This window comes from Camelus bactrianus, chromosome 12 (genome assembly GCF_048773025.1).
Source record: "Camelus bactrianus isolate YW-2024 breed Bactrian camel chromosome 12, ASM4877302v1, whole genome shotgun sequence".
NCBI classification, from domain to species: Eukaryota; Metazoa; Chordata; class Mammalia; order Artiodactyla; family Camelidae; genus Camelus; species Camelus bactrianus.
In genome coordinates this window covers 70,416,013-70,438,220 of record NC_133550.1, presented here as the reverse complement: position 1 = coordinate 70,438,220, position 22,208 = coordinate 70,416,013, and the positions used below count along the sequence as shown (strand labels likewise).

Below are 22,208 nucleotides of genomic sequence, written 5' to 3'. Positions count from 1 at the left end.
GTAGGAGCGTTCTCCCACAGATGCTCCACTTGGTCTTCTTGCCGCGTGGTTGCCACGTTCCCGGGTGCTGGCGTGCCGCTGGTCTGGAGCCCTGGCCTGAGCAGGGGCTTCCCAAATGCTGAAGGTGTGGGGCATTCACTGACTCCTAACGCTGCCACTGTACTTCCATTTGCTGGTTGCCCTTGACTAGAGCAGAGTGTGTGCTTTTTACAGACAGCAGTTTTCAGTCTTCAGGGAATGAATCTGTCTGAACTTGCAGCTGTTCACTCCTGTTTCGTAGCCTCACCTGTTGTCTTCCTGGTGTTGCTCTCATCCTGGGCTCAGGGTTAGGGGCCCAGGCCCACCCTCAGGAAGGCACTGACTGCATGCTGACCTCAGCACCTGAGAGCTGGGGCTCATTCAGGGACAGGAGAGCAGGAAAGCCCTTTCTCCAGGAGGTAGCATCTATAATCACCTAGGGCATAGTGAAAAATAGCCACCTTTTTTCCTCTGGCTTTCTGTGGAAAATTCAGAAAATTTCAGGCTTAAGATTGAAGCAGATTGACCCCTGCTGTCTCACACATACTCACAAGCGCGCACGTACAGTCATGAGCACGCACACCCTCAGACACCCTTGCACACCCACTCCCGCACAGGTGGAAGGAACACACATCCCATGACCGCTTCTCTCTGGTCTCAGCTTCCTCGCTGACCAACCAAGAGCATTTGGGGAGAATTCCCGACATGGTTTTGGAGAGCACTGAAAGGGTGAACCTCCTCACGACTTGGTCCCCGTGCCATGGGTGGCACCTGGCCCTGCACCTGCTCCCCCAACCCCAGAAACAGCCAGGGTCACACCAAGCAGAGAGTTTATTGAGGTGCTGGACTGCGGGGAGTGTTTGCAGCGGCAAAGCAGGTGCTGGTGTGGCCGGGGCCTGGGGCACCTCCTCCTAGCAGCGTCTGGGGCTTGGGGTGAGCATCAGGAACGGCTCCTAGTCCCCCCAGGGCCCTTCTGAGGAACTCCTTCCCGCTTCCCCTGACCTCTGTGGGGGGCAGTATGGGGTCCCTCTCTTGGTTCCTATGGTCAAGGATGGGAAGATTCCTTGATATTCACTATAAAAATTAAAATTCCTTTATAAATCACAGGGGGAGAGTGGGAGGGGGGAATCACCTGGGAGCTTCCGCCACACACCCCTCCCAGTTCTGACCCCAAAGTAAAGAGCAGAGGGAGAGGGTTTGCAGGCACAGAGAGGGCAGAGACAGACAGGAGGAGAGAGGAGGGAGGCCAAGGGCAGACCAGGTGACACAGAGAGAGAATGGATCAGGGGAAGCGGAGGCGCAGGCTCCACTCTCCAGCAGCCCCGGGGGAGCAAGGAGAGTTCCCAGCACAGCCAGGAGACTCCCTGGACGTCAGATCCCACGTGCCCCCAGTCCAGTCCTTGCCAAAGCTGCGGTGGCCTATTGAGACACCTCCAGCCCCAGCTGCTCCCAGTAGCAGGACGGCTACTCCAGGTAGATGTCCTCGGTGGGGCAGGCATACTCCAGGTGCTCCTGGTAGTACTCCAGGAAGGCGCGGCTAGGGGAGAGAGAGTCCTCAGCCCCCAAAGCCCCCAAGCCCCCCAACCTGGGCCTGCCCACATCACCCCCCAGCTTCACTCAGCACTCCTGGCCCAGCAACCACGTCCACAGCACAGACCACTTCCCTTACCTTGGCCTCGATGCTGCCTTCCCACCCCCACCCTCACCCCCACCCCCACGGGCAATGCAACTGTGCCCTGTCCATCCCCAGGATCCCCCAATGCTCCTGCCCCAGTGTTCCAACTACCACCTTCCCAATCTTCCACCTCCATCACTCTCACCTGACCTTCCTCCTCTCCCACCTCCCCTGTCCCCAAGTCTCCCCAAACCTCATCCCCGCATCCTCCCAGCTTGCTCACCCCCCAGGTCACTGCTGCATGGGTTCTGCTCCCTGCCCCACCAGTCTAGCCATTGCTCGCACTGGCCCAACCCTAATCCTATACCTACCCTCCGGACCCACTCACCCCACGCTTTGGGCCACGGGCCTCATCGACTCCTGGGAGACGAAGACGTGGCAGGCAAAGCGGCTCAGCAGCGGGTGTTTGGTGATGAAGCCAAAATAGCTGCAGGGGCGGCAGGGAGAGTTGGCACGGAGGGACGCCAAGGCGGACTCACACCTCAGCCCCCAGTGACTGGGGAGAAGAGGCAGGGACAGAGGGCTCGAGGAGAGAGCTGGGGTGAGGGAAATGTGCGGCTCATGGGATTTGAAGATTTGAGTCCCCCTTTTGGGTCCCTGTCCAAACACAGTGCTGGGCATCTGTGAAGAGTTAATGACCTACGTGAACTTCTCCACCACAGGGGTGTCCAGCTGCATCTTCCTTCTCCCCAGCTACTGCCACCCATCTCTGTGCCTCCCCTATCCTCGCCCTCCCCCGAGCCTGGACCACAGAGCCAGGCCTCTCCCCTGTCTTTTGGACACCACATCCTGGCTGACTCTTCCTTGTCATGTCACATGACACCATGAGCCTGCCCAGCCCCACCCCGGGCCCACCGTCCGGGCTAAGCCTTGGCCCTCTACCCTAGCCCTCCATCCCTCAGAGCGGCAGCTATACAGAGGACCCCTCAAACCACCTCCCTTGTCAATGGAGAAGCCACCAAACAGGACTCTGACCCCGCTGAGGGTTGATATCACCGCCGGCCAGCAGACACAGCCCTCCTCACTCTCTTGGCACAACGTCCAGGTGACACATGTGCTGGCCTTGGCATCAGTCACAGGCCAGGCCCAGCAGCAGCTTGTCCTTCCCACATCCTGCCTCCCTTGAGGACCCACTTCTCCAAATACCACCGGGCACTTTGAGCCTCTGTGTGCCTCTGTCTCCCTCGCTGGGTAGCTCCTTCTCTCTCCTTCATCTGGGGCACTGGGATCCATGCGCAGGAGTCTGGCTGGGCACACAGTGGTCAGGCCTCTCCCCTTTCAGCCCAGTCTCTTCTCACTCTGTCTGGCTTCCTATTTGCTTCATGGCCAAAGTTACCCACCTGCTTGGAAACATTCCTCCCCCACGGTCTCCTTTCCACATTCAGACCCACGTAACAACGGCCACGTCAGTCTCACTGCGTCTGCGATTGGATACTGTACCACCAGCCTGACCGGCCACTCACATACCTCTTCTCTTGGTATGTGGGTTCCTATCTTCCTAACACCCGGGTCGCCCTTGATTCTCCCTCCAGGTCAGCCAATCAACCACATCCTATCGACCCAGGTCCTGCCTGCCCCTCCTCCTGAATGCCTGCAGGACGCAGCACCTGGGTCCTTCCACTCTGCCCAACAGCCAGAGCCAGTTTGTCAACCGTCATACTGCGACCCCACCATCAGTGGGATTACGTACAAGCTCCCTGGAATAGTCAGGAGGGCACAGGCACCCCAGTGTGCTTCAAGCTTTATTCCAGCTGCTCCCCAAGACCCTAGTGTCCCTTGCCCACAGCTTTGGCTCAGCTGGCTCCCAGCCAGGAAGACCCACCCTATCACCTACTTGTCTTTCAAGGCTTGTAGAGTGCTCTTCAGTTGCCTCTTGAGTGGCCCCGCCACTGGAGCCCCATACAGACGTCCACCAGATCCCCTACAGGTACTTCCAGCACTACTGGTCTGTGTGTCTGTCTGATCCGTGTCTCCTGAGCCCAGCAGAGTGGGTGCCATGTGGGGGCTCAACTCATGGAGCTAAATGGGTGTGGGGGGTGGAAGGCGGGACTGTGTGCGGGCAGCCCTCGGGGACTATGGGGTGGCTCAGGCTCTCACCAGCTGTTGCGGGGGTGGCAGCCGCAGAACGAGATGTTTTTCATCTGGAAGAAGTGGCTGCAGTGTTGGAACTAGAAGGGGAGAGGCAGGAGTGCGCCAGGTTAGGTGGAGTTGGCCCAGGGCCATTCCAGCCACCCCTGCCAGATGTCCCTCAGTCAGACCCTCCTGCCTTACACCCCCCAGCCTCCCCTGTCCTCAGGTCCTCACACTCCCACCTCGGGTCCTCCGCTTAGACTCAGCTTGACCCCCCGAAGAGAAATCTCAAGGTCACAGGAAGCAGGAGGACGTAGGTGGACTGTCAGTTTCCGGGCAGTGGCAATCTGGAGAAGAAGCCAGGGAAGAAGGGGGTCTCAAGGGCCTACAAGGATGTCTTTTCCTCCTGGGGGAACATTTTAGATTAGATCTGAAGACTTCTTGCACTGGCTCTGGAAGATGGGAGCGTGGTCTTGGCCATTCCTCAGTCCCGGGACAGCCTGCCTCACCTTCTTTCCATTCCTCCCACCGACCCAGGCCTCCTCACTGCATGTCTCTGGAGCTGAGTAGGGGCTTCCGGATACAGGGCTATCTTGCACCCCTACTGCTCTCCTGCTCAATCACAGGACCAGCAGATGGACAGCGCTCACTCAGTGTCCACTGTGTGAATCAGTGAATGAGCAAATGACTCCCAGGGAGGTGTCTGTGAGAGCTGGTCTTGATGTTCAGGTAGGAATAGGACAAGTTGAAGGGGAGGAAGGGCCAGTGGGAGGTGATGGGGGACAGCTGCTAAGCACTGTCCTGGGTTTGCCTGCCCAGGCCTCTGAATCACGGCTGGAGGGCCAGGCATCTGAGGTCCCCAAGGCATCCTCTGAACCCTCTGTGGAAGAGGGCAGAGGCCTGGGGTCTTCAAGGTTGTGCCAGCCTGGGGGCTGGGGTCCCCACCTCTAGACTGACCTTCTGCATGGCTGCACACAGGATGCCATTACCCTGGTGACAGGGCACCTCCACGGAGCCCAGGAACTGCACGTCGAAGCGCTCCACCCAGCAGGGGCCCCGCTTGCTCCCTGGGGGAGGGTCACAAGGGGCTAGGTCAGGTGAGCGAGAGGAAGTCTGGGGTGACGAGAGACTCCCTGGGGATGGGGCCTCACCCAGCAGGTCCTTGGCAGGGCCGGGCACTGCGTGGGCATAAAAGGCCGGGAAGACACCACGCTCCCCTGTGCGCATGTTGAAGCCACGGAACCAGAAGTCATCCTCCTCAGCCTCCACCAGCACCGGGTCATCCACATCCAGCTCCAGCTCATCCGGATGGCGAGGGATGAACCTGAGATCAGGTCAGAGGTGGGAGGTCACTGGGGCAGGGGCAGGACTGGCTGGCTCAGGAGGCCAGCAGTGTCCTATAACATCTGCAGACTCAGGAGGGTCACCAGTGGCAATGGCAAGGGGGAGAGGCTGTACCTGAAGACGGCCCGGTGGGTTTGCTCTCTCTCCTCCCCATTGACCAGGCAGGAAAAAAGGCCAAAAGACTCAGTGCCTGAGAGACAGAAACAGGAGATAGAGACTCAGGGGAAGGGAGGAGGAGGAAAGAAAGTACCTGATGGCCTGGCCAGTTCCCCCGGCCCCCGACAGTATGGTGTGGGTTGTCCTCAGGTGGGGAGGGAGGGAGAACCAGCTTATTAGGGGTTGGAGGCAAAGCAGCCCTCCCCACCCCACGGGGGTCTGGGGAAAGCCCCAGGCCTAGGTCCTGGAGAAGAGGGCAATGCCCAGCCCTGACCACCCGCAGACCCTCGGGCTGCCTTGGGCACTCTGGGGATCTGCATGGGCCCTGGGGCTTAGGAGGCAGCTTATTCCCCTGGGACCACCCCCCTTTCCCCACCCCCCACTCACTGGAAGATCGAGAGGTGCTGTTGACAAAGACATTGAGGAACTTCTTGGAGAAGGTGAGGTCGGGGCTGTCTGGGGAGGCGTCCCCAGGGCCCTGGCCACCACTCAGCAGTGCAGCCCCTGCCTCTTCCTCGCTGGCCTCGCCACCACTGTCCTCCTCACTGTCGTCACCCAGGCCAGCGCAGCGCCGCAGGCTCACCAGTTCCAGCTGCGTGTGCTCGTCCACCACCAGCGTGTACTTCACTGCATCGTACACCAGCGAGGCGTCCAGCGCCGCAGGGCTCGAGCCTCTGCCCCCAGGGGGCGCTGCCTTATCCCCAGCCTCATCCTCGTCCTCCTCATCCTCTTCGTCCTCCTCCGAGCAGGCGGCGGAGCAAGCGCTGCCTGGGCGGGCAGCGCGTCCTGGAGCGGCCCACAGCGGCGTGATGGTGTCTCGCGTGGGGTTGCTGAGGAAGAGGCAGGGCCCGGGCTGCGCAGGGCCGGGCCGAGGTGCAGAGGGCGCAGGGGGCGGCGGCCCACACAGCGTCTCCATGTCCACCAGCTCCACGCCGCCTGGCCCGGCAGCCGCCTCGGGGGCCTCAAGGGTCCCACCGGCCGGCGTTGCAGGCTCCGCGGCAGAACGCGAAGCGGGAGACAGGCACTGGCCTGGGCAGAGGATGGGCGAGGAGCCCTCGGAGATCATGCGGCTCACAAGGTTGCTGAGCAGCCAGGGCGAGTCGGCATCCTCGCTGAGGTCTGGCTCAGACTCAGACCCTGACTCATACTCGCTGTTGGTGTCATCGGGGCCCACGGGCAGAAAGGCAGGGCGACGCGGGGGCTCGCACGGAGGCTCAGGCTCAGGCTCAGGCTCAGGCTCAGGCTCCGAGGCGGGAGATGAGGCCTCCTCAATGGAGTTGGTGAGGTGCGAGGAGCGGCCGCTGCTGCTGCTGCCGTCGTCGCTGCTCCGCTCCAGCTCCGTCTCTGAGATGGACGAAATCATGCGCCCCAGGCGCGCGCCCTCTGCGTCCTCGGAGTCGGAGCCCGGCGACGACAGCTCTTGGCTGCTGCGCCGGCCCCCGCGGCCTCCGCTAGAGCTCCCCAGGTCGGCCTCTATGCCCGGATCTGAGGAGGGCGAGGCCCCACCTTGCGCCAGGGGCCCTGCGGGCTGGTTTCCTTCGCAGTCGCAACCTGGGCGCAAAGGTGACTGCGCCCCACAGGGGCTCAGGTCCGTGGGTGGGATCGGGGCGGGCGGTTCTGCAGAGTAGGAGGTGCATCAGCCAGGCCACTCCCCACTACTCCTACCCTCTTGCTTCTTGTGCACCCCCAACCCGTGGCCTAACTCACCTTTGAGGGGCTCCTGGGGGGGTGGGCACAGCACTGTCTCCTGCCAGGAGCCTGGAGGCTCCGGAGCAAACCCTCCATTGTTGTTCAAGGAGTCCTGAGAGGTGGAGGTTAGGAAAAGCAGCGTTGAGGAGGGGTCCCAGTTCTCAGGGGTAAGAGGGGACAGGCGGCCATGGGGACCAGAGTCCTGGATGCTAAGGAACCCCAGTTTAGCCCCAGGATGCTGTGAGTCTGGATGCTCACCTGGGCTCCCAATGTTGTCAGGTGGAGTGTGGTTGGCCGATGCTTGTGGGGCTCTTCCAGTGAGGGGGAGGGAATCAGGGGCTCCTGAGTAGTGTCCTCTGAGCCAGGGCCTCCTCCCTCCTTGCCCTCTCCCTCTCCTTCCTCCTCCTCTTCCTCTTCATCCTCCTCTTCCTCTTCCTCCTCCTCTTCATTGTCATCGATCATCTCAAACTCTTGGAAGTCATCCTGGAAGGAGCAGATGGGGTGCGGCTGCTCCGAACGCCCCAGGGAGAGGCTGTCCTGCAGGAAAGAAGAAGACAGAGCTGGGCCAGAGGAGGACAGTGACTGGGGATCCCAGGTGGCAGGAAAGGGGAGCAGAGTTCACTCTGCTTTCCACCAACAGCTTTTTTTTTTTTTTTAATCGGCTTAGGATACATAAGGATCATTCCAGTTTTTGGTAACTAAGAGCCCAAACTCTTGGTGACAGAGATTCCCAAAGTGACCCCAACCCACCTGTCAGCCTCATCTCACCCCCAAACCCCATCACGTATGACACAAGCACTCTTTACATCATAGCATTTTAACACAACTCATAACTACCATAGAGTTTTGGTTCTGTCTTCCTCACCAAGCTGCAAGCTCCACCAGGATAGGGCCATGTACATACTGTACATGGGTGTACCCTGCCCCCCACCGAGAACAGAACCTGGCCCACACTGGAAGCTCAGTAAATATCGAATGGATGCCTGAAAGAAAGACAGCTAGCACCCAAGACTCACCAAGCCCGCACCAACCTCAGGTTAGGAACTTTGACCAGATAATCCCTTGCCAGCAGTTCCTTTCCTCCATTCTCTCCTACCTCCCTCATCTGCCAGCTCCTGCTGCTGTTCCTGAAGGGCATGGTTGTGCACCATTTCCACTGGAAAATCCCCTGATGGCCTCATTCTCGGGTGATTTCTCCTTTTGCACCTGTGTCCCCCCGTTGGAATCTAGTCGTTGACACCCAGGAAGCCACTGCCTGTCACATGTCTTTCTCCTCTACTAGATTATAAGCTCCAGAGGGTAAGGGCCACACTGGTCCTGCTTTCCCCCGAGGCACCAGGAAGCCCACAGCACTTGCCACTTGGGAGTTGCTCAGGAATGTTCTTGAATGAAAACAAACATGGAGAGATAGGGAGGAGGAGAAGCAGGAGATGGGGGCAGAAAATATTTCAGGGGTGGAGACACGAGGCAGACAGATGGAGGCTTGAGAGGTGGGGAAAGGGCTGAGGAGGAGACAAACTGAGATGGCAGTTGGAAGGGGTTAGATCTTTCTGGGAAGTGATCTGAGGACAGAGGGCACCAAAGCATAGGCACATCTTCCCTCCCCCAAGCTAGCCTAGTGATGGGGGTCAGGTGAGGACTGCTGGGGAAGGCCCTCAATGGAGGGCCTATAGTCTGTTAGAAAAACGGAGGTTTGATATCAAGGAAGAACCCAGGTCAAGAGGCCAAGAGAGAGGAGGCAATCAGAGGATTTCTTGTTCCAAGGGTAAGCTTAGACCCGCCTTAAAACCCGAAGAGAACGTTAAGCAGAGCCCAAGTGAGACTCTCCCTTAAGAGAGTTCTATGCCCCCAGCCCCTTTCCCACCTTTTCGCAGTGGTCCGAGTCATAGCTGAGGCCCAAACCACAGTCATCGGTGATCTCAGACAGATCTTCATCATCAAATTCTTCCAGGCTTATGTCCTGGGGAGGTCTGATGAAGAGACCAGGGTAAGAGAGCAAGGACTGGGCTCCTGACCGAGTCACCAACTCTGGACTCCCCATCTGGGAGATGGTCCTGAGGAGGGGCCAGAGAGACCACCCCCCAGATCCTGGGCCCTGTGACCTCCATAGCCCTGACTCCCAGATCTGCATCCTGCCGTTATCTGGGACTTCAGACTCTACTCTCCAATGGATTCCCCCACCATCTGAGCCATGATCAGCCCAGAAGAGCTGCCTGTCCCTCCAACCCTCCTCCCAGGCCTCCTCCCTCACGGAGCAAGCAGCCTCTCCTCCCTCTGTGCTTGGCTCCAGGCCCCTCTGGGTCACAGCCTCAGCCTCAGGGGAGTCAGGCTAAGCAGAGAAAGGGGAGGGGAAGTTGAAGCTGCAGCAGTAGAAGGAGGAGGAGGGGTTGAGCATGTTCTAGGAGCAGAGTCTGGCCACTCTGTCCCCCACTCCCACCCAAGGCAGGCCTACACCCGGAGGCCCAGGCCTCTCCCCACCTTAGTCCCTTCCCACAGGCTCCAGGCTTGATTTCAATTCTCTCCCTCCCTGAGCCCGACAGGCCAGGCCAGGCCTCCACCAAAGAAACCCAACAAGGCCAAAAGGACACTGCCAAGCACAGAGGGTGTGCTCAGCATCCTGCCCAGGCAGGCTGCCCCTCAGATGCTCAGTCCACAACCTCCACCCTTGAAGGGTCGGCTGTCCAGGCTGGGTGCGGCACTGAGTCTCAGCAGGAATCGGGGGTGGAGGGTCATTGGGGCTGGAGGAGGGGGCACAAAAGGAGGACAAAAATGGAGATGACAGGATCCCAGGGGTGGGGGATGGGGAGCAGGAGTCAGGACTAGAGTGAGGCCTGGGGCTTGGGTACCCAGTAGGCGATAGGGGTGAGGTGGCAGGTTCGGGTCGGAGGAGTCTGGGCACTGGGTCAGAGAGGGGACTGCAGGAAGGAAAGGGCCTGCCAAGGCCCGGGGCGCCCAGTTGCGTACCTGCAGCCTGGCGGCGATAGCGAGTGAAAGGTGGAAAGAGAAAACATCTCCGCCCGATCCGCCATCTTCTCCGGGGAGAGGCCTGCCGACTGCGGCGGGGGGAGGGGTGCCCAGAGCGACAGCCCCGCACGCCCTTGTCGCTCCCTCCTGCCCGCCCTCGGCCCGCCCCGAGTCACCTCGTGACACGCCCTGCGACACCCCGCCGCCGGCACACCTCGACGCCAGGACACCGCGGCAGCGCGAGCTGGGGGAAGGGAGGGGAGGACCCGGGAAGAGGGAGGATCCGGGGGGAGGGGAGGAGGGCGGACCCGGGAGGAGGGCGGAGGGGATGGCGGGGAAGCTGGTTGGAGGAGACAAGATGGTTTGACTGAGAGGCTCTGGTTGGGGAATGATCGGGTGTGCGGTTTGGTTTTTTCGGGGTGGGGGCAGGTGAAAAGTGGATTGTAAGAATGGGGGATCAGTTTGTGCCGTGGGGAAGTCAGTCAGCAGACCTCTGGTTAACTGAGTTTTTTGGGGGGGGCAGGGGGGCTAGTGGAGGGGTGGGTGCGGCTGCTCCAGGAGCTGCGCTGACGTCCCAAGTAATCAGAACAGAAGAGCTGAGGTCCCAAGTCTGGGTCTGAGTCAGTCATACGGAGACTGGGCAGAGGATGAGGAGCTGTCCACGTCTGGGTGCTGATCAGGGCTGGTCGGAGCTGTCCCACAAAGGGTGCTGATTGGGTCTACGGAAATTTCGCCCTAAAACGAGCTGATTGGGACTGGAGGAGCTGTTTCTCCTGCAGGTGCTGATCGGAGCTGGAGGCGCTGATTCCCCAGCGAGTGCTGAGCAGTGCTGGACAGAGGTATCTGACCACGGGATGCTGATCGGGCTGGACTCGGAGTTGGCCATACAGACTATGCTGACTGAGGCCAAAACTGAACTTTCAGTACCTATTACAGGCTGCGCAGGCTGGATTGAGGTATTCATGGGCACTGAGTGAAGTTATAACCCTGAGCCTATGTTCATTCAACTGGAAAACTATTTCTTAAGCACCAGCTATGTTACTGGCACTTTTTAGAGTATCAACGTGTTCTGGCTTGAAGTGGAGCTGCATAGGGAGAGAAATGGTTGAAATCCAGCTCGAGGAGTCACATTCGGTGAGGGTTATCTGATATTGCAGTGGGGGAAGGACAGATCAGGGTTGTGAGTACGGTTATTTGTTTGTTTTTTGGTTTTGTTCGTTTTGGGGGGGAGGTAATTAAGTTTATCTACTTTTTAATGGAGGTACTGGGGATTGAACCCAGGACCTTGCACATGCTAAGCATGAGCTATAACCCACCCACTCCCAGTATGGTTATTAAAGAAAGTTAGGAGGAGCAGGATAGGGAGACTGTGGAGAAGATTTGGCTAAAGAGGGATGCTGGAGTTTCAACAAGGTGGCAGTAAAATTATTCTTTTTTTCTTGATGGAAATTATATGCCCTGATATTTCTTTGTCCATTTATTTCTGTAGAAAATTATTTCTGAAGAAAGGATTAGGCTCTTGAGTGATTGATGCTTGGAAACCACAGGGCAGAAGGAGCTCATGCAAGATGGGAAAGGTGACATCATTCTTTGGATGGCAATCATTCCAGCCGAGAGAAAAGGCCTATGGCCAGGGGCAGATGATGCCCTCTTTTGTGGCCCAACAACAATTTATATTTTATCTCAATTACAGTGTTTTTCTAAGAATGACATTTATAAATGTATGTTTCCCTCTCAATGACTGAGAGCTGCAAGAGAACAGAGACAGTATTTTATCTCTCTTTAAACTTCCAAGTTCCAAGCCCAGTGCCTGGCACACAGTAGGTGGTCAGCAAATATGTGAATGAGTGAATGAGGGCTTATAGGCTCTACCAGGTCTGGGGCATTAAATCCTTTTCATCATTTGTCTTTACAATTTTAGTAACACTAAGAACATTCTTCATTTCTGGGGTTCAAGGAGTCTGGATGTACTAACCACTCTTTGATTTTCCCCACAAAACTCCAGATCTCTTCCCAGAATTCACAAACAGTTTTGACCAAAACTTCCCAGATTTCCTTTCAATCCTGAGTCTTGTCATCAAACTGGTTAACATGAACATCCACATAAGTGACCCATCCAACACTCTTGACTTCTGACCAGCCAACAATCTGATGGTATGTGGTCCACTAATGGTACAGTTAGTACAAAACGCAAAATTGGCTGGACCTACAATGGAAAATTGGAACAGCAACACAGTCTTAGCAGTCTTGACCACAGATCAATCCTAGAAAGTCAGGGGACACTTTCTGACAATTTTCTCATAGATTAGAAAATAAACAAATGCAAACTATCTGTCTTTTATTTCACTCACACAGCACAGAAGTCACAAACACAGAATTTTAAATGCCAATAGCTGAAACAAAAAATGAAAAGCTTATGAGCCGTACTTTATTGGGAATTCTGTCATAACTAGTAGCTTCACTACCTCTTGAATCTTGATTTTAAGCTCACAATTCTCTGACCATCACTTCTGATTTTTCTTGCTTTCTTATTACCATGACATCCGCAATTATTTGACTCCGTAAGAAACTTGTTCCAGGTACTACTGCTGTGTACTAAATTACCATCAAATTTAGAGGAATAAAACAACCACTTTACTTATAGTTTTTAGGTTATAAATTCAGGAAGGACTCCAGTGGGAAGTTCTTGTCAGGGGTTTCTCATGCAGTTTGTTTATAGCCAGAGGTAAGCTGGGCTGGACATCCAAGATGGCTCACTCATAAGGTTGGCAGTTGTCACTGACCGTTGTCTGGGAGCTCAGCTGAGGCTGTCAACCAGCACCTACACCTGGCCTCTCCAGCATAGAAGTCTCAGGGTAGCTGGGCTTCTTACAGAATGGCAGGCTTCCCCCAGAGTGAGTGTCCTAGGAAGGTCAGGGGGCAGATGCATGGCCTTCTCTGATCTAGCCTTGGAAGTCACATGGCATCACTTTTGTCATATCTGTTGGCTAAAGCAGTCACAATCCCATCCATATTCAAGAGAGCAGCCATGGACACCAACTCTCAATGGAGGCGTGTCAAAGAATTTGGAGGCTGTGTTATAAAACCACCACAGATCTCCAGCCTATTGATCTTCCAACTTTTCTCATGACCAAATCAAGTTCCTTGCTTGAAATTAGCCCCCTTTTTGGAATCATCAGCTTCTCTTCTGGATTGTTTCCATCAGCAAACCAACATAATCCAGTGTTAAAAGAAATAGTATATTCTCATCTCTGTTCCAATAAGGGATCCAAAGCCATGGGATTTGCAATACTGTTATGCCTTACAGGAAAGGACAGTAAAAAATATCCTTCTTTTAGTTTAAGAAAGAATTCTCACAAATAGTTATATCTTTCAGAAAACAGATTTCTACCAATGAGAAAAACTATTATGATAATGAATCAGAGTTGAAGCTTTTTTTTTTTTTTAAGGGATTGTCATTAGGAAATAACAACAATCTTTGAAATCTAAATACCTTAAAAGTGTCCTTTGGTCCGAAGTGCATTCTTCAGAATTTTCTTTATTGAGAGCGTGGGGAGGTAAACTCTCAGTTTGTCTAAAAATGCCTTTATTTTTTTGTCCTGACTCCTGAAAGATATTTTTACTAGATATGGACTACTATGTCAGGTAGTTCATTTCCATCATCATCCACTGTCTTCCTCTGAACTCCCTTGTTGGTATGAGGAGCCACCTCTCAGTCTGCCACTCCTTTAAAGGTAATTACCTTTTCTTCTCCAACTACATTTAGGACTTCTTTCCTTGTCTTTGGTGTTCTGAAGTTTCAATACAGTATACCTAGGTGTGGTGTATTTACTTGTTCTGCCGAGGTTCACTGAGATTCTTCTTTATATGAATTCTCTTTCCTCAGTTTAGAAATTATCTCTTCAAATGTTGTCTCTGCTCCATTTCATCTCTCCTCCTTCTGGGACCCCAATAAGACTTATGCTGGACCTTCTTGTTCTAGCCTCCATAGCCCCTGACCTTTTACATTTTCCATCTCTATGTCTTTCCAGGTAATATTCAGGATAATTTATTCTGATATTTATCTTTTAGCTCACCAATTCTGCCTTTAATTGCTTATAATCTGCTTTTTAAATTGCAGTATAGTCTGTCTACAATGTTGTGTTAATATCTGGTGTACAACATACTGATTCAGTTCTACATACATATATTCCTTCTCATATTCTTTTTCATCATAGGTTATTATAAGGCATTGAATATAGTTCCCTGTGCTGTACAGTAGGACCCTGTTTATCTACTTTATGTATAGAAGTGCATATCTGCAAATCCCAAACTCCCACTTTATCCGTCCATACCCCTTTTCCTCCTTGGTAACCATAAGTTTGTTTTCTGTACCTATGAGTCTGTTTCTGTTTTGTAAGTAAAATCATTTGTGTCATTTTTTTAGATTCCACGTATAAGTGATATCATGTGGTATTTTTCTTCCTCTTTCTGACTTATTTCACTTAGAATGATATTCTCCAGGTTCATCCATGTTGCTGCAAATGACATTATTTTTTATGGCTGAGTAGTATTCCATTGTATAAATATACCACAACTTCTTTATCCAATCATCTGTAAATGGACATTTAGATTGCTTCCATGTCTTGGTTATTGTAAATATTGCTACTATGAACATTGGGGTACTTGTGGTTTTTTTTTTGAATTAAGGTTCCCTCCAGACATATGCCCAGGAATGGGACTGCTGGATCATATGGTAAGCCTATTTTTAGTTTTTTGAGGACTCTCCATACTGTTTTCCATAATGTCTGCACCAAACTACATTCCCACCAACAGTGTAGGAGGGTCCCCTTTTCTCCACACCCTCTCCAGTATTTATCATTTGTGGACTTCTGAATTATGGCCATTCTGACTGTTGTGACCTCATTGTAGTTTTGATTTGCATTTCTCTGATAATTAGTGATACTGAGCATTTTTTCATGTTCACATTGGCTATTCGTACGTCTTCATTGGAGAATTGCTTGTTCAGGTCTTCTGCCCATTTTTGGATTAGGTTGTTTGTTTTTTTCTTATTAAGTTGTATGATTTGTTTATATATTCTGGAAATTAAGCCCTTGTCAGCCTTATCTTTTGCAAATATTTTCTCCTATTCTGTAGGTTGTCTTTATGTTTTGCTTATGGTTTCCTTTGCTGTGCAAAAGCTTGTAAGTTTGATTCGTGTTTGTGGAGTTTTTAATGATGGTTATTTTGACTGGTATGAAGTGATATCTCATTGCTGCTTTGATCTGTATTTATCTGATGATTAGTGATGTTACGCATTTTTCATGTACCTATTGGCCAATGTATGCCTTCATTGGAGAAATGTTTGTTTGGATCTTCTGCTCATTTTTTGATTGGGTTGTTTGTTTTTGATATTAAGCTGTATGAGCTGTTTATATATTCTGGAAATTAAGCCCTTGTTAGTCACATCATTTGCAAATATTTTATCCCATTCTGTAGGTCGTCTTTTCCTTTTGTTTATAGTTTCCTTTGTTGTACAAAAGGAAAATCTGAGATAATTTTTCACTAGCATATACACAACACAAAAAACATTAAAATAAGTTCTTTAGAATGAATAAAAACATACCTGAAGAGAACCTGGGTCTACCCAAAGAAATAAAGAGGACTGAGAGTAATCCTAAAAGACTTTTTCTCATGTTTGAATTTCTTTAAAATACAATAGACTGTATCCACTTCTTAGATCAGCGGTGTGTTATAGAGTCTAAAACGTTGTGTGTGAACAGAACACACAGCGACAGCAGCACAGGGCGGGAGAACTGGAGACCCACTGCTGTGAGGTGTTTATATGTGAGGTAGTATGCTAAGGTGGCATGATAGCCTGAAAGTGTATACTGCAAACCCTGGAGAATATGCGTTAACAATTACAGAGATACAAGCCAATTAGCTAAGAGTGAAGATAACATGGAATTCTTAAACATGTTTGTTTAATACAAAAGAGAGCAAAAAAGAGGAGGAATTAAATAAAGGTAAGATGGGACAAATATAAAACAAATAGCAAGATGGTAGATTTAAAACAAAAATGTCAATAATTACATTAAATGGAAATGTTTTAAACACTTAAATTACAATGCAGATATTGTCAGACTGTATAAAAAAGTGAGACCCAACTGTAGGCTGTCTCAAGAAATGGACTTTAATATAAAAACAAAAACTAGGCTAAATGTAAAGGCTGGAAGGGAGAAGAACCAATGAACTAGAAGGAAAGAACAGAAATCAGTGAAACAGAAAACATAAAAGCAATTGAGGGAAATCAATAAAACCAAAAGCTGGTTCTTTGAAAAATTCCATAAAGTTGACAAACCTCTAGTTACACTAATTAAGGAAAAAAGTGAGTAGGCATAAATTACCAGCGTCAGAAATGAAATAAGGGACACTACTTTAGATTCAATAGATACAAAAAGGATAATAAAAATTACTATAAACTAATTTTTGCCAATAAATTTGACAACTTAGATAAAATGAACAAATTCTTCAAAAGACACAAATTATCAAAGCTGGAACAGGAAGAAGGGGAAAATCCAAATGGACCCATAGGTATTAAAGAAACTGAATTCTCAGCTTAAAACTTACCTACAAAGAAAGCTTTAGACCCAGATTGCTTTACTGGTGAATTCTAAAAAACATTAAAGGAAGAAGCTGTACGTATTCTAGAAGAAACACTTCAGAAAATAGCAGGAAGGAACCCTTCCCAACTCACGTTAAGAATCTAGAATTAATCATTAGTGAAATTTTGTGAAGAACAGCAATCCTAGTTTGCCTGGGACCACTTGCCTGTGACCATTTGCCTCCTAAAGTAACCCCTACAAAAAAGCCAGTAAGCATTCAGTCCCACAGAAAAGGCTGCACAGTCCCAGAAGGGCACGCACTTCAGTGCCATCTTCAGATATGGATATGAAGCAGAATGGGAAAGGGAAAATTTCCCAGAGAACATGGCTGGGGGCTGCCAAAACAAGGAACTTTCTCTCCTGCCAGGGAAGGGCCTTCACTATTTCTGCTCAGTAGGATTTGGAAAGTGTCGTGGACCAGACTTTACATGTTGCCTGTGTTGCCTTTTCTTAATAGGGGTTTTTCTTGAACTTATCCTACTCTTACTCTCTTGTATGCTTGGGACACATAAAACATTTTTCAGTTTATAAACCACTAAATTTATAAAGTTGTACATTGGTTATATTGGGAAGCAAAAATGTATCTTTTCATTTATTTAAATCACTGGTCCACAAGGATCTACAGCTAGACCTTTTGGAACAAAATGCATAACTCAAGGAACCTGAACTTTAAGCTACGTGAAACCTCTGCGAATGATCTCCCTAGGGATAAAGTGAGGGTGTTCCATACACGGGAAAAAAGAATGCATGGACCTGTGAACGACCAAAGAAGTGGGCTGTAGCGGAAATTGCTCACTGTCCCACATAATTGTAGAATCCAGATTTTTAATCAGCCATTTAGCCCTCTAAAATAAAATACATTTTTCAGCCTCCCATGTAGCTAGTAGCATGAGGCTGTTTCTAGATATTTCCTTTAAGAGACTGCAGGCAAGAGGCGTGTGATTGTCCGACTCAGACCTTCTTATCCCTGAAAGCTGGAAGCACTTGTTGGAGCAGTCATCTTGAATCATGAAGTAACCTTGGGAATGGAGGACACAAAGGCAGAACAAGATAAAAGAAACCTGGATCATTAAGGGTTTCAAGGAACAGAGCCACCATCGAAGCCCAGGGCTGGCCACTCTAAACCTGGGCACTGTGTAATTCCAGGGCCTCCACTTACTATATCCTATGTGTTCAACCACACACAGCATCACCAAATTTTCTCTTTTACTTAAGTCACTGTTATTCTTGGTCTTAGTGACTTATGGCCAAATATTATCCTACTGTTACAGAGTAGAAATTGGGATAACCAGTTTGGAGAGAAATTTAGCAATATTTAGTAAAACTGAAAACACACATATCCTATGATTCCTATGATATACTACAGCAGTGGTCCTCAAAATGTGATCTGTGGATTCCTGGAGTCTCCAAAGTTCAGCAAGGTCAAAATTATCTGTGTAATACTAAGATGTTATTTGCTTTCCTATTGGACTGACATTTGCATTAATGGTGCAAGAGCAATGGTTGGTAAAACTGCTGGTTCCTTAACACAAATCAAAGCAGTGGTACCAAATAGTAATCAAAATCACTGCTACATGCTCATGGCAGGGGTAAGTTTCACTTGCTAATCAGTTTCACTTACTTGATAAAGCAATAAAATTTATTAAAATTAATTAAGTCTTGACACCTAACAACTCTAATAGTCAGTGTGGTGACAGAAAGCACTGCATACTGAAGTCCAGTGGTTGTCACAACTGCTTACACAATTCTTCCAGCTGGCAGCTGAACTGGCCACTTTCTCCATGAAACACAGTTTTTACTTTTTAAACTTTCATTTATTATTGAGGTAACATTGGTTTATAACATTATATAAGTTTCATGTGTACATTATATTTCTTAATCCTTATAGCTTACATTATATTTCTACTTCTGTGTGCCCTACAGCACGCTCACCACTAGGAATTTAGTTTCCATCCATCCCAGTGCAGACAATCCTCTACCTTTTCACCTTCCCGCCCCTCCTCCTCTGGTAACCACTATTCTGTTCCCTGTATTTACATCTTTATTTTTGTTTGTTTTGTTTTGTTTATTTATTTTGGTTTTTTCTTTTTTTGCTTGTTTTTTATATTCCACATATGAGTGAAATCATACTGTATTTACCTTTTTCTGTCTGATTTATTTCATTTAGCATAATATTCTCAATGTCCATACAGCTTGTCACAAATGACAAGATTTCATCTTTCTTGGCTGAGTGGTATTTGAGTAGTATGTGGCTGCCTGGTTTTTCTAACACCATTTATTGAAGAGACTATCCTTTCTACACTGTGTGTTCTTTGCTCCTTTGTCATAACTTAATTGACCATAGATGTATAGGTTTCTTTCTAGGCTCTCAACTCTTTTTCATTCATCTATGTATCTTTTTTTCCCCTAGTACCATGCTGTTCTAATTACTATGGTTTTGTAATATGGTTTGAAATCAGGGAGTTCCAGGTTTGTTTGTTTTTTCTCAAGATTGCTTTGGCTATTCAGAGTTTTTTGTGGTTCCATATAAATTTTCTGTGAAAAAAAGTCCTTGGGATATTGATAGAGATTGCATTGAATCTGTAGATAGGTATTAAATCTTCTTTGAATGTCTGGTAGCATTTGCCTATGAGGCCATCTGGCCCTGGACTTTTGAGTTTGGGAACTTGTTGATCACCTTTTAAATTTCTGTACTAGTGAGAGGCCTGTCCAGACTTTCTATTTCTCCATGATTCAGTCTCAGAAGGTTGTATGATTGCAGTAACTTCTTCTAGGTTGTCCAATTTGTTGGGGTATATATTCATAATATTCTCTTGAAATCCTTTGTTTTTCTGAGGTATCCATTATTTCTCCTTTTTCATTTGAGTTTATTGGTTTTGTCTCTTTTATTCTTAGTGAATGTAGCTAAATTTCTGTTAATTTTATTTATCTTTTCAAAGAGCCACCTCTTATTTTCATTGATCTTTTCTATTGTCTTCTTAGTCTCTATTTCATTTATTTCTACTCTGATCTTTATTATTTCCTTCCTTCTACTGACTTTGGGATTGTTTGCTCTTTTTCTCATTCATTTAAGTGCAAGGTTAGATTGTTTATTTGAGATTTTTCTCACTTCTTGAGGTAGGCCTGTATTGCCATAAACTACACTTTTGCTGTCCCCACAGATTTTGGTATGTTGTATTTTCATTTTCATTTGTCTTCAGATTTTTTTTTATTTCTCTTTTGATTTTTTTCATTGATCCAATAGTTGTTCAGTAGCATATTATTCAGTCTCCACATATTTGAGATTTTTCCAGCTTTCTTCTTGTAGTTGACTTCTAGTTTCATACCATTGGATTGGAAAATTGCTTGATATTATTTCAAGCTTCTTGAATTTATTGAGACTTGTTTTGTGTCTCAACATATGGTCTATCCTTGAGAAAATTACATATGTACTTGAGAAGAATGTGTATTCTACTGCATTTGAATGGAATGTTCTGTACAAATCTATCAAATCCATCTCGTCCAATGTTTCATTTAAGACCACTCTTTCCTTATGGACTTTCTGTATAGGTGATCTATCCATTGATGTCAGTGGGTGTTAAAGTCCCCTACTATTACTGTGTAGCTGTCAGTTTCTCCATCCCTTTAGGTCTGTTAATTTATAAATAAATAAATAAATAAATAAATAAATAAATAAATAAATAAATAAATAAATAAATAAATAAATAAATAAATAGATAGATAGATAGATAGATAGATAGATAGATAGATAGATAGATAGATAGATAAATAGATAAATAGATAAATAAATAAATTTTTATGCTCCTCTGTTAGGTGCTTGTGTGTGTGTGTGTGTGTGTGTGTGTGTATAAAAAATCATGTTATGTCTTCTTGATGAGCTGTCTTTTTTATCATTATATGCTGTTTGTTTTTGTCTCTTGTTACTTTTTTGGCTTGAAGTCTACTTTGTCTGATATGAGTATGGCTACACCCACTTTATTTTGGCTGCCATTTGCTTGGAGTTTCATCTTCCATCCCTTCACTTTGAGCCTATGTGTGCCTTTAGAGCTGAGGTGAGCCTCCAGGAGGCAGCACAGAATTCAGTCTTGTTTTTCAATCCATCCAGCCACTCTGTGTCTTTTGACTGCTGAATTCAATCCATTTACTTTAAGGGTGGTTATTGATAGATGAAGACTTAGTATTGCCATTTTCTCTTTTGTTTTCTGGTTGCTCTATTTCTCCATTGTTTCTTTTTTTCTTGTGTTTCTGTCTGCTGTTTTGGTTTAGTGGTTTTCTATGATTTTTTTCTCCATTTCTTTTGTTTGTTTCATATCTCTGTTCTACATATTTGTTTTGTGATTGCCATAAGGTTTGTATAAAACGTCTCATAGATAAAATAGTCCTTTTTCAGTTGATAGCATCTTATCCTCATTTACCTCTATGGTTTCCATCATTTTCCTCTTCCCTTTTCTGTTTTTCTTTTATTGCCTCAAATTATCCCTTTTTATGCTGAGTTTTTGTTTTTTACCAAATTGAAGTAACTGTCATTGTTTTTTTTCTTTTTCTCCCTTTAACCTTTATTTTATAATAAAGTGTTTAAAAATCTATTCTGATAAAGATTTGTGATTTTCTGATTCTGTCTATTTATCACCTTGCTCAAAGTTTTGTGTACACTTCTCTTTTTATTTCTGGTAAAAGAGTTCCTTTTAACAGTTCTTGTAAGACAGGTCTAGTGTTAATTAACTTCTTTGGGTTTGTTTGTCTGGGAAAGTCTTAATTTCCTTCATATCTGAATGATAACTTTGCTGGATAAAGTATTCCCGGGTGACAGTTTTTATCTTTCAGTATTTTGAGAATGTCATTCCACTCCCTCCTGGCCTGTAGAGTTTCTGCTGAGAAATCTGCTGATAATCTATTGGGAGTTACCACTATTTTTCCCCTGGCTGCCTTTAACATGCTTTGTCATTGACTTTTGGCAATATTAATATAATGTGTCTTGGAGAAGGACCTTTTGCATTGAGGTAATTAGCTATTATCTTAGCTTCATGGACTTGTATATCCAGTTTCTCCCTCAGGTTTGGGAAGTTCTCAGTTGTTATTGTTAAAGAAACTCTCTGCTCCCTTCTCCCTTTCTTCTCTTGGTGGGACATACCCATTACACTAATGTTATCCTTCCTGAAAGTTGGACAGCTCTCACCAAGTTTCCTCATTTTTAAAATATCTTATTCCTCTTGTCTCTTCTACTTGTGTTACTTCTAGACTTCCGTTTTTGAGCTTGTTAATTCTCTCTTCCATATGGTCTGCTCTATTTCCAATGCTTTCTACTGCATCCTTTATCTTATTTGTTGAGAATTTCTGTTTGGTTCTTCTTTAGTTTCAATCTCTTTGGCAAAGTCTTCCTTCTGTTCATTAATTGTATTCCTGAGCTCACTGAACTGCCTAAGTTTTCTTGTAGCTGGTTGAGTTTCTTCATGACAGCTTTTTTTTTCTTAGCTTTTATTTATTTTTTTATTGAGTTATTGTCAGTTTACAATGTTGTGCCAATTTCCAGTATAGAGCACAATTTTTCAGTTATACATGAACATACATATATTAATTGTCACATTCTCTTTCACCGTGACTGCTACTTTGAATGCTCTATCAGGTAGATCACAGTATTCCATGCCTTT

At 47.9% G+C, this 22,208-nt stretch overlaps 1 protein-coding gene across 3 annotated transcripts in view; it reads right to left on the bottom strand.

Annotated features, from left to right (window-relative positions):
* Window positions 1-831: 831 nt before the first annotated feature.
* Window positions 832-22,208, bottom strand: part of MAPK8IP2 (mitogen-activated protein kinase 8 interacting protein 2) — a 28,119-nt gene continuing 6,742 nt past the window's right edge. Inside the window, exons 1-12 of one of the 3 annotated variants that reach the window (XM_074375866.1) lie at window positions 9,917-10,398; window positions 8,817-8,922; window positions 7,211-7,489; window positions 6,971-7,064; window positions 5,651-6,880; window positions 5,222-5,297; window positions 4,915-5,087; window positions 4,721-4,830; window positions 4,006-4,110; window positions 3,791-3,861; window positions 2,022-2,120; window positions 832-1,555 (exon numbers count right to left, since the gene is read on the bottom strand). In XM_074375866.1, coding sequence (XP_074231967.1) covers window positions 1,483-1,555; window positions 2,022-2,120; window positions 3,791-3,861; window positions 4,006-4,110; window positions 4,721-4,830; window positions 4,915-5,087; window positions 5,222-5,297; window positions 5,651-6,880; window positions 6,971-7,064; window positions 7,211-7,489; window positions 8,817-8,922; window positions 9,917-9,981 — 2,481 coding nt within the window. In that variant the 5' untranslated portion in view covers window positions 9,982-10,398 and the 3' untranslated portion in view covers window positions 832-1,482. Of the gene's footprint in view, window positions 1,556-2,021; window positions 2,121-3,790; window positions 3,862-4,005; window positions 4,111-4,720; window positions 4,831-4,914; window positions 5,088-5,221; window positions 5,298-5,650; window positions 6,881-6,970; window positions 7,065-7,210; window positions 7,490-8,816; window positions 8,923-9,916; window positions 10,399-22,208 lie in introns of those variants that run through there. The other 2 variants (XM_074375868.1, XM_074375869.1) reach the window with 2 other exon arrangements.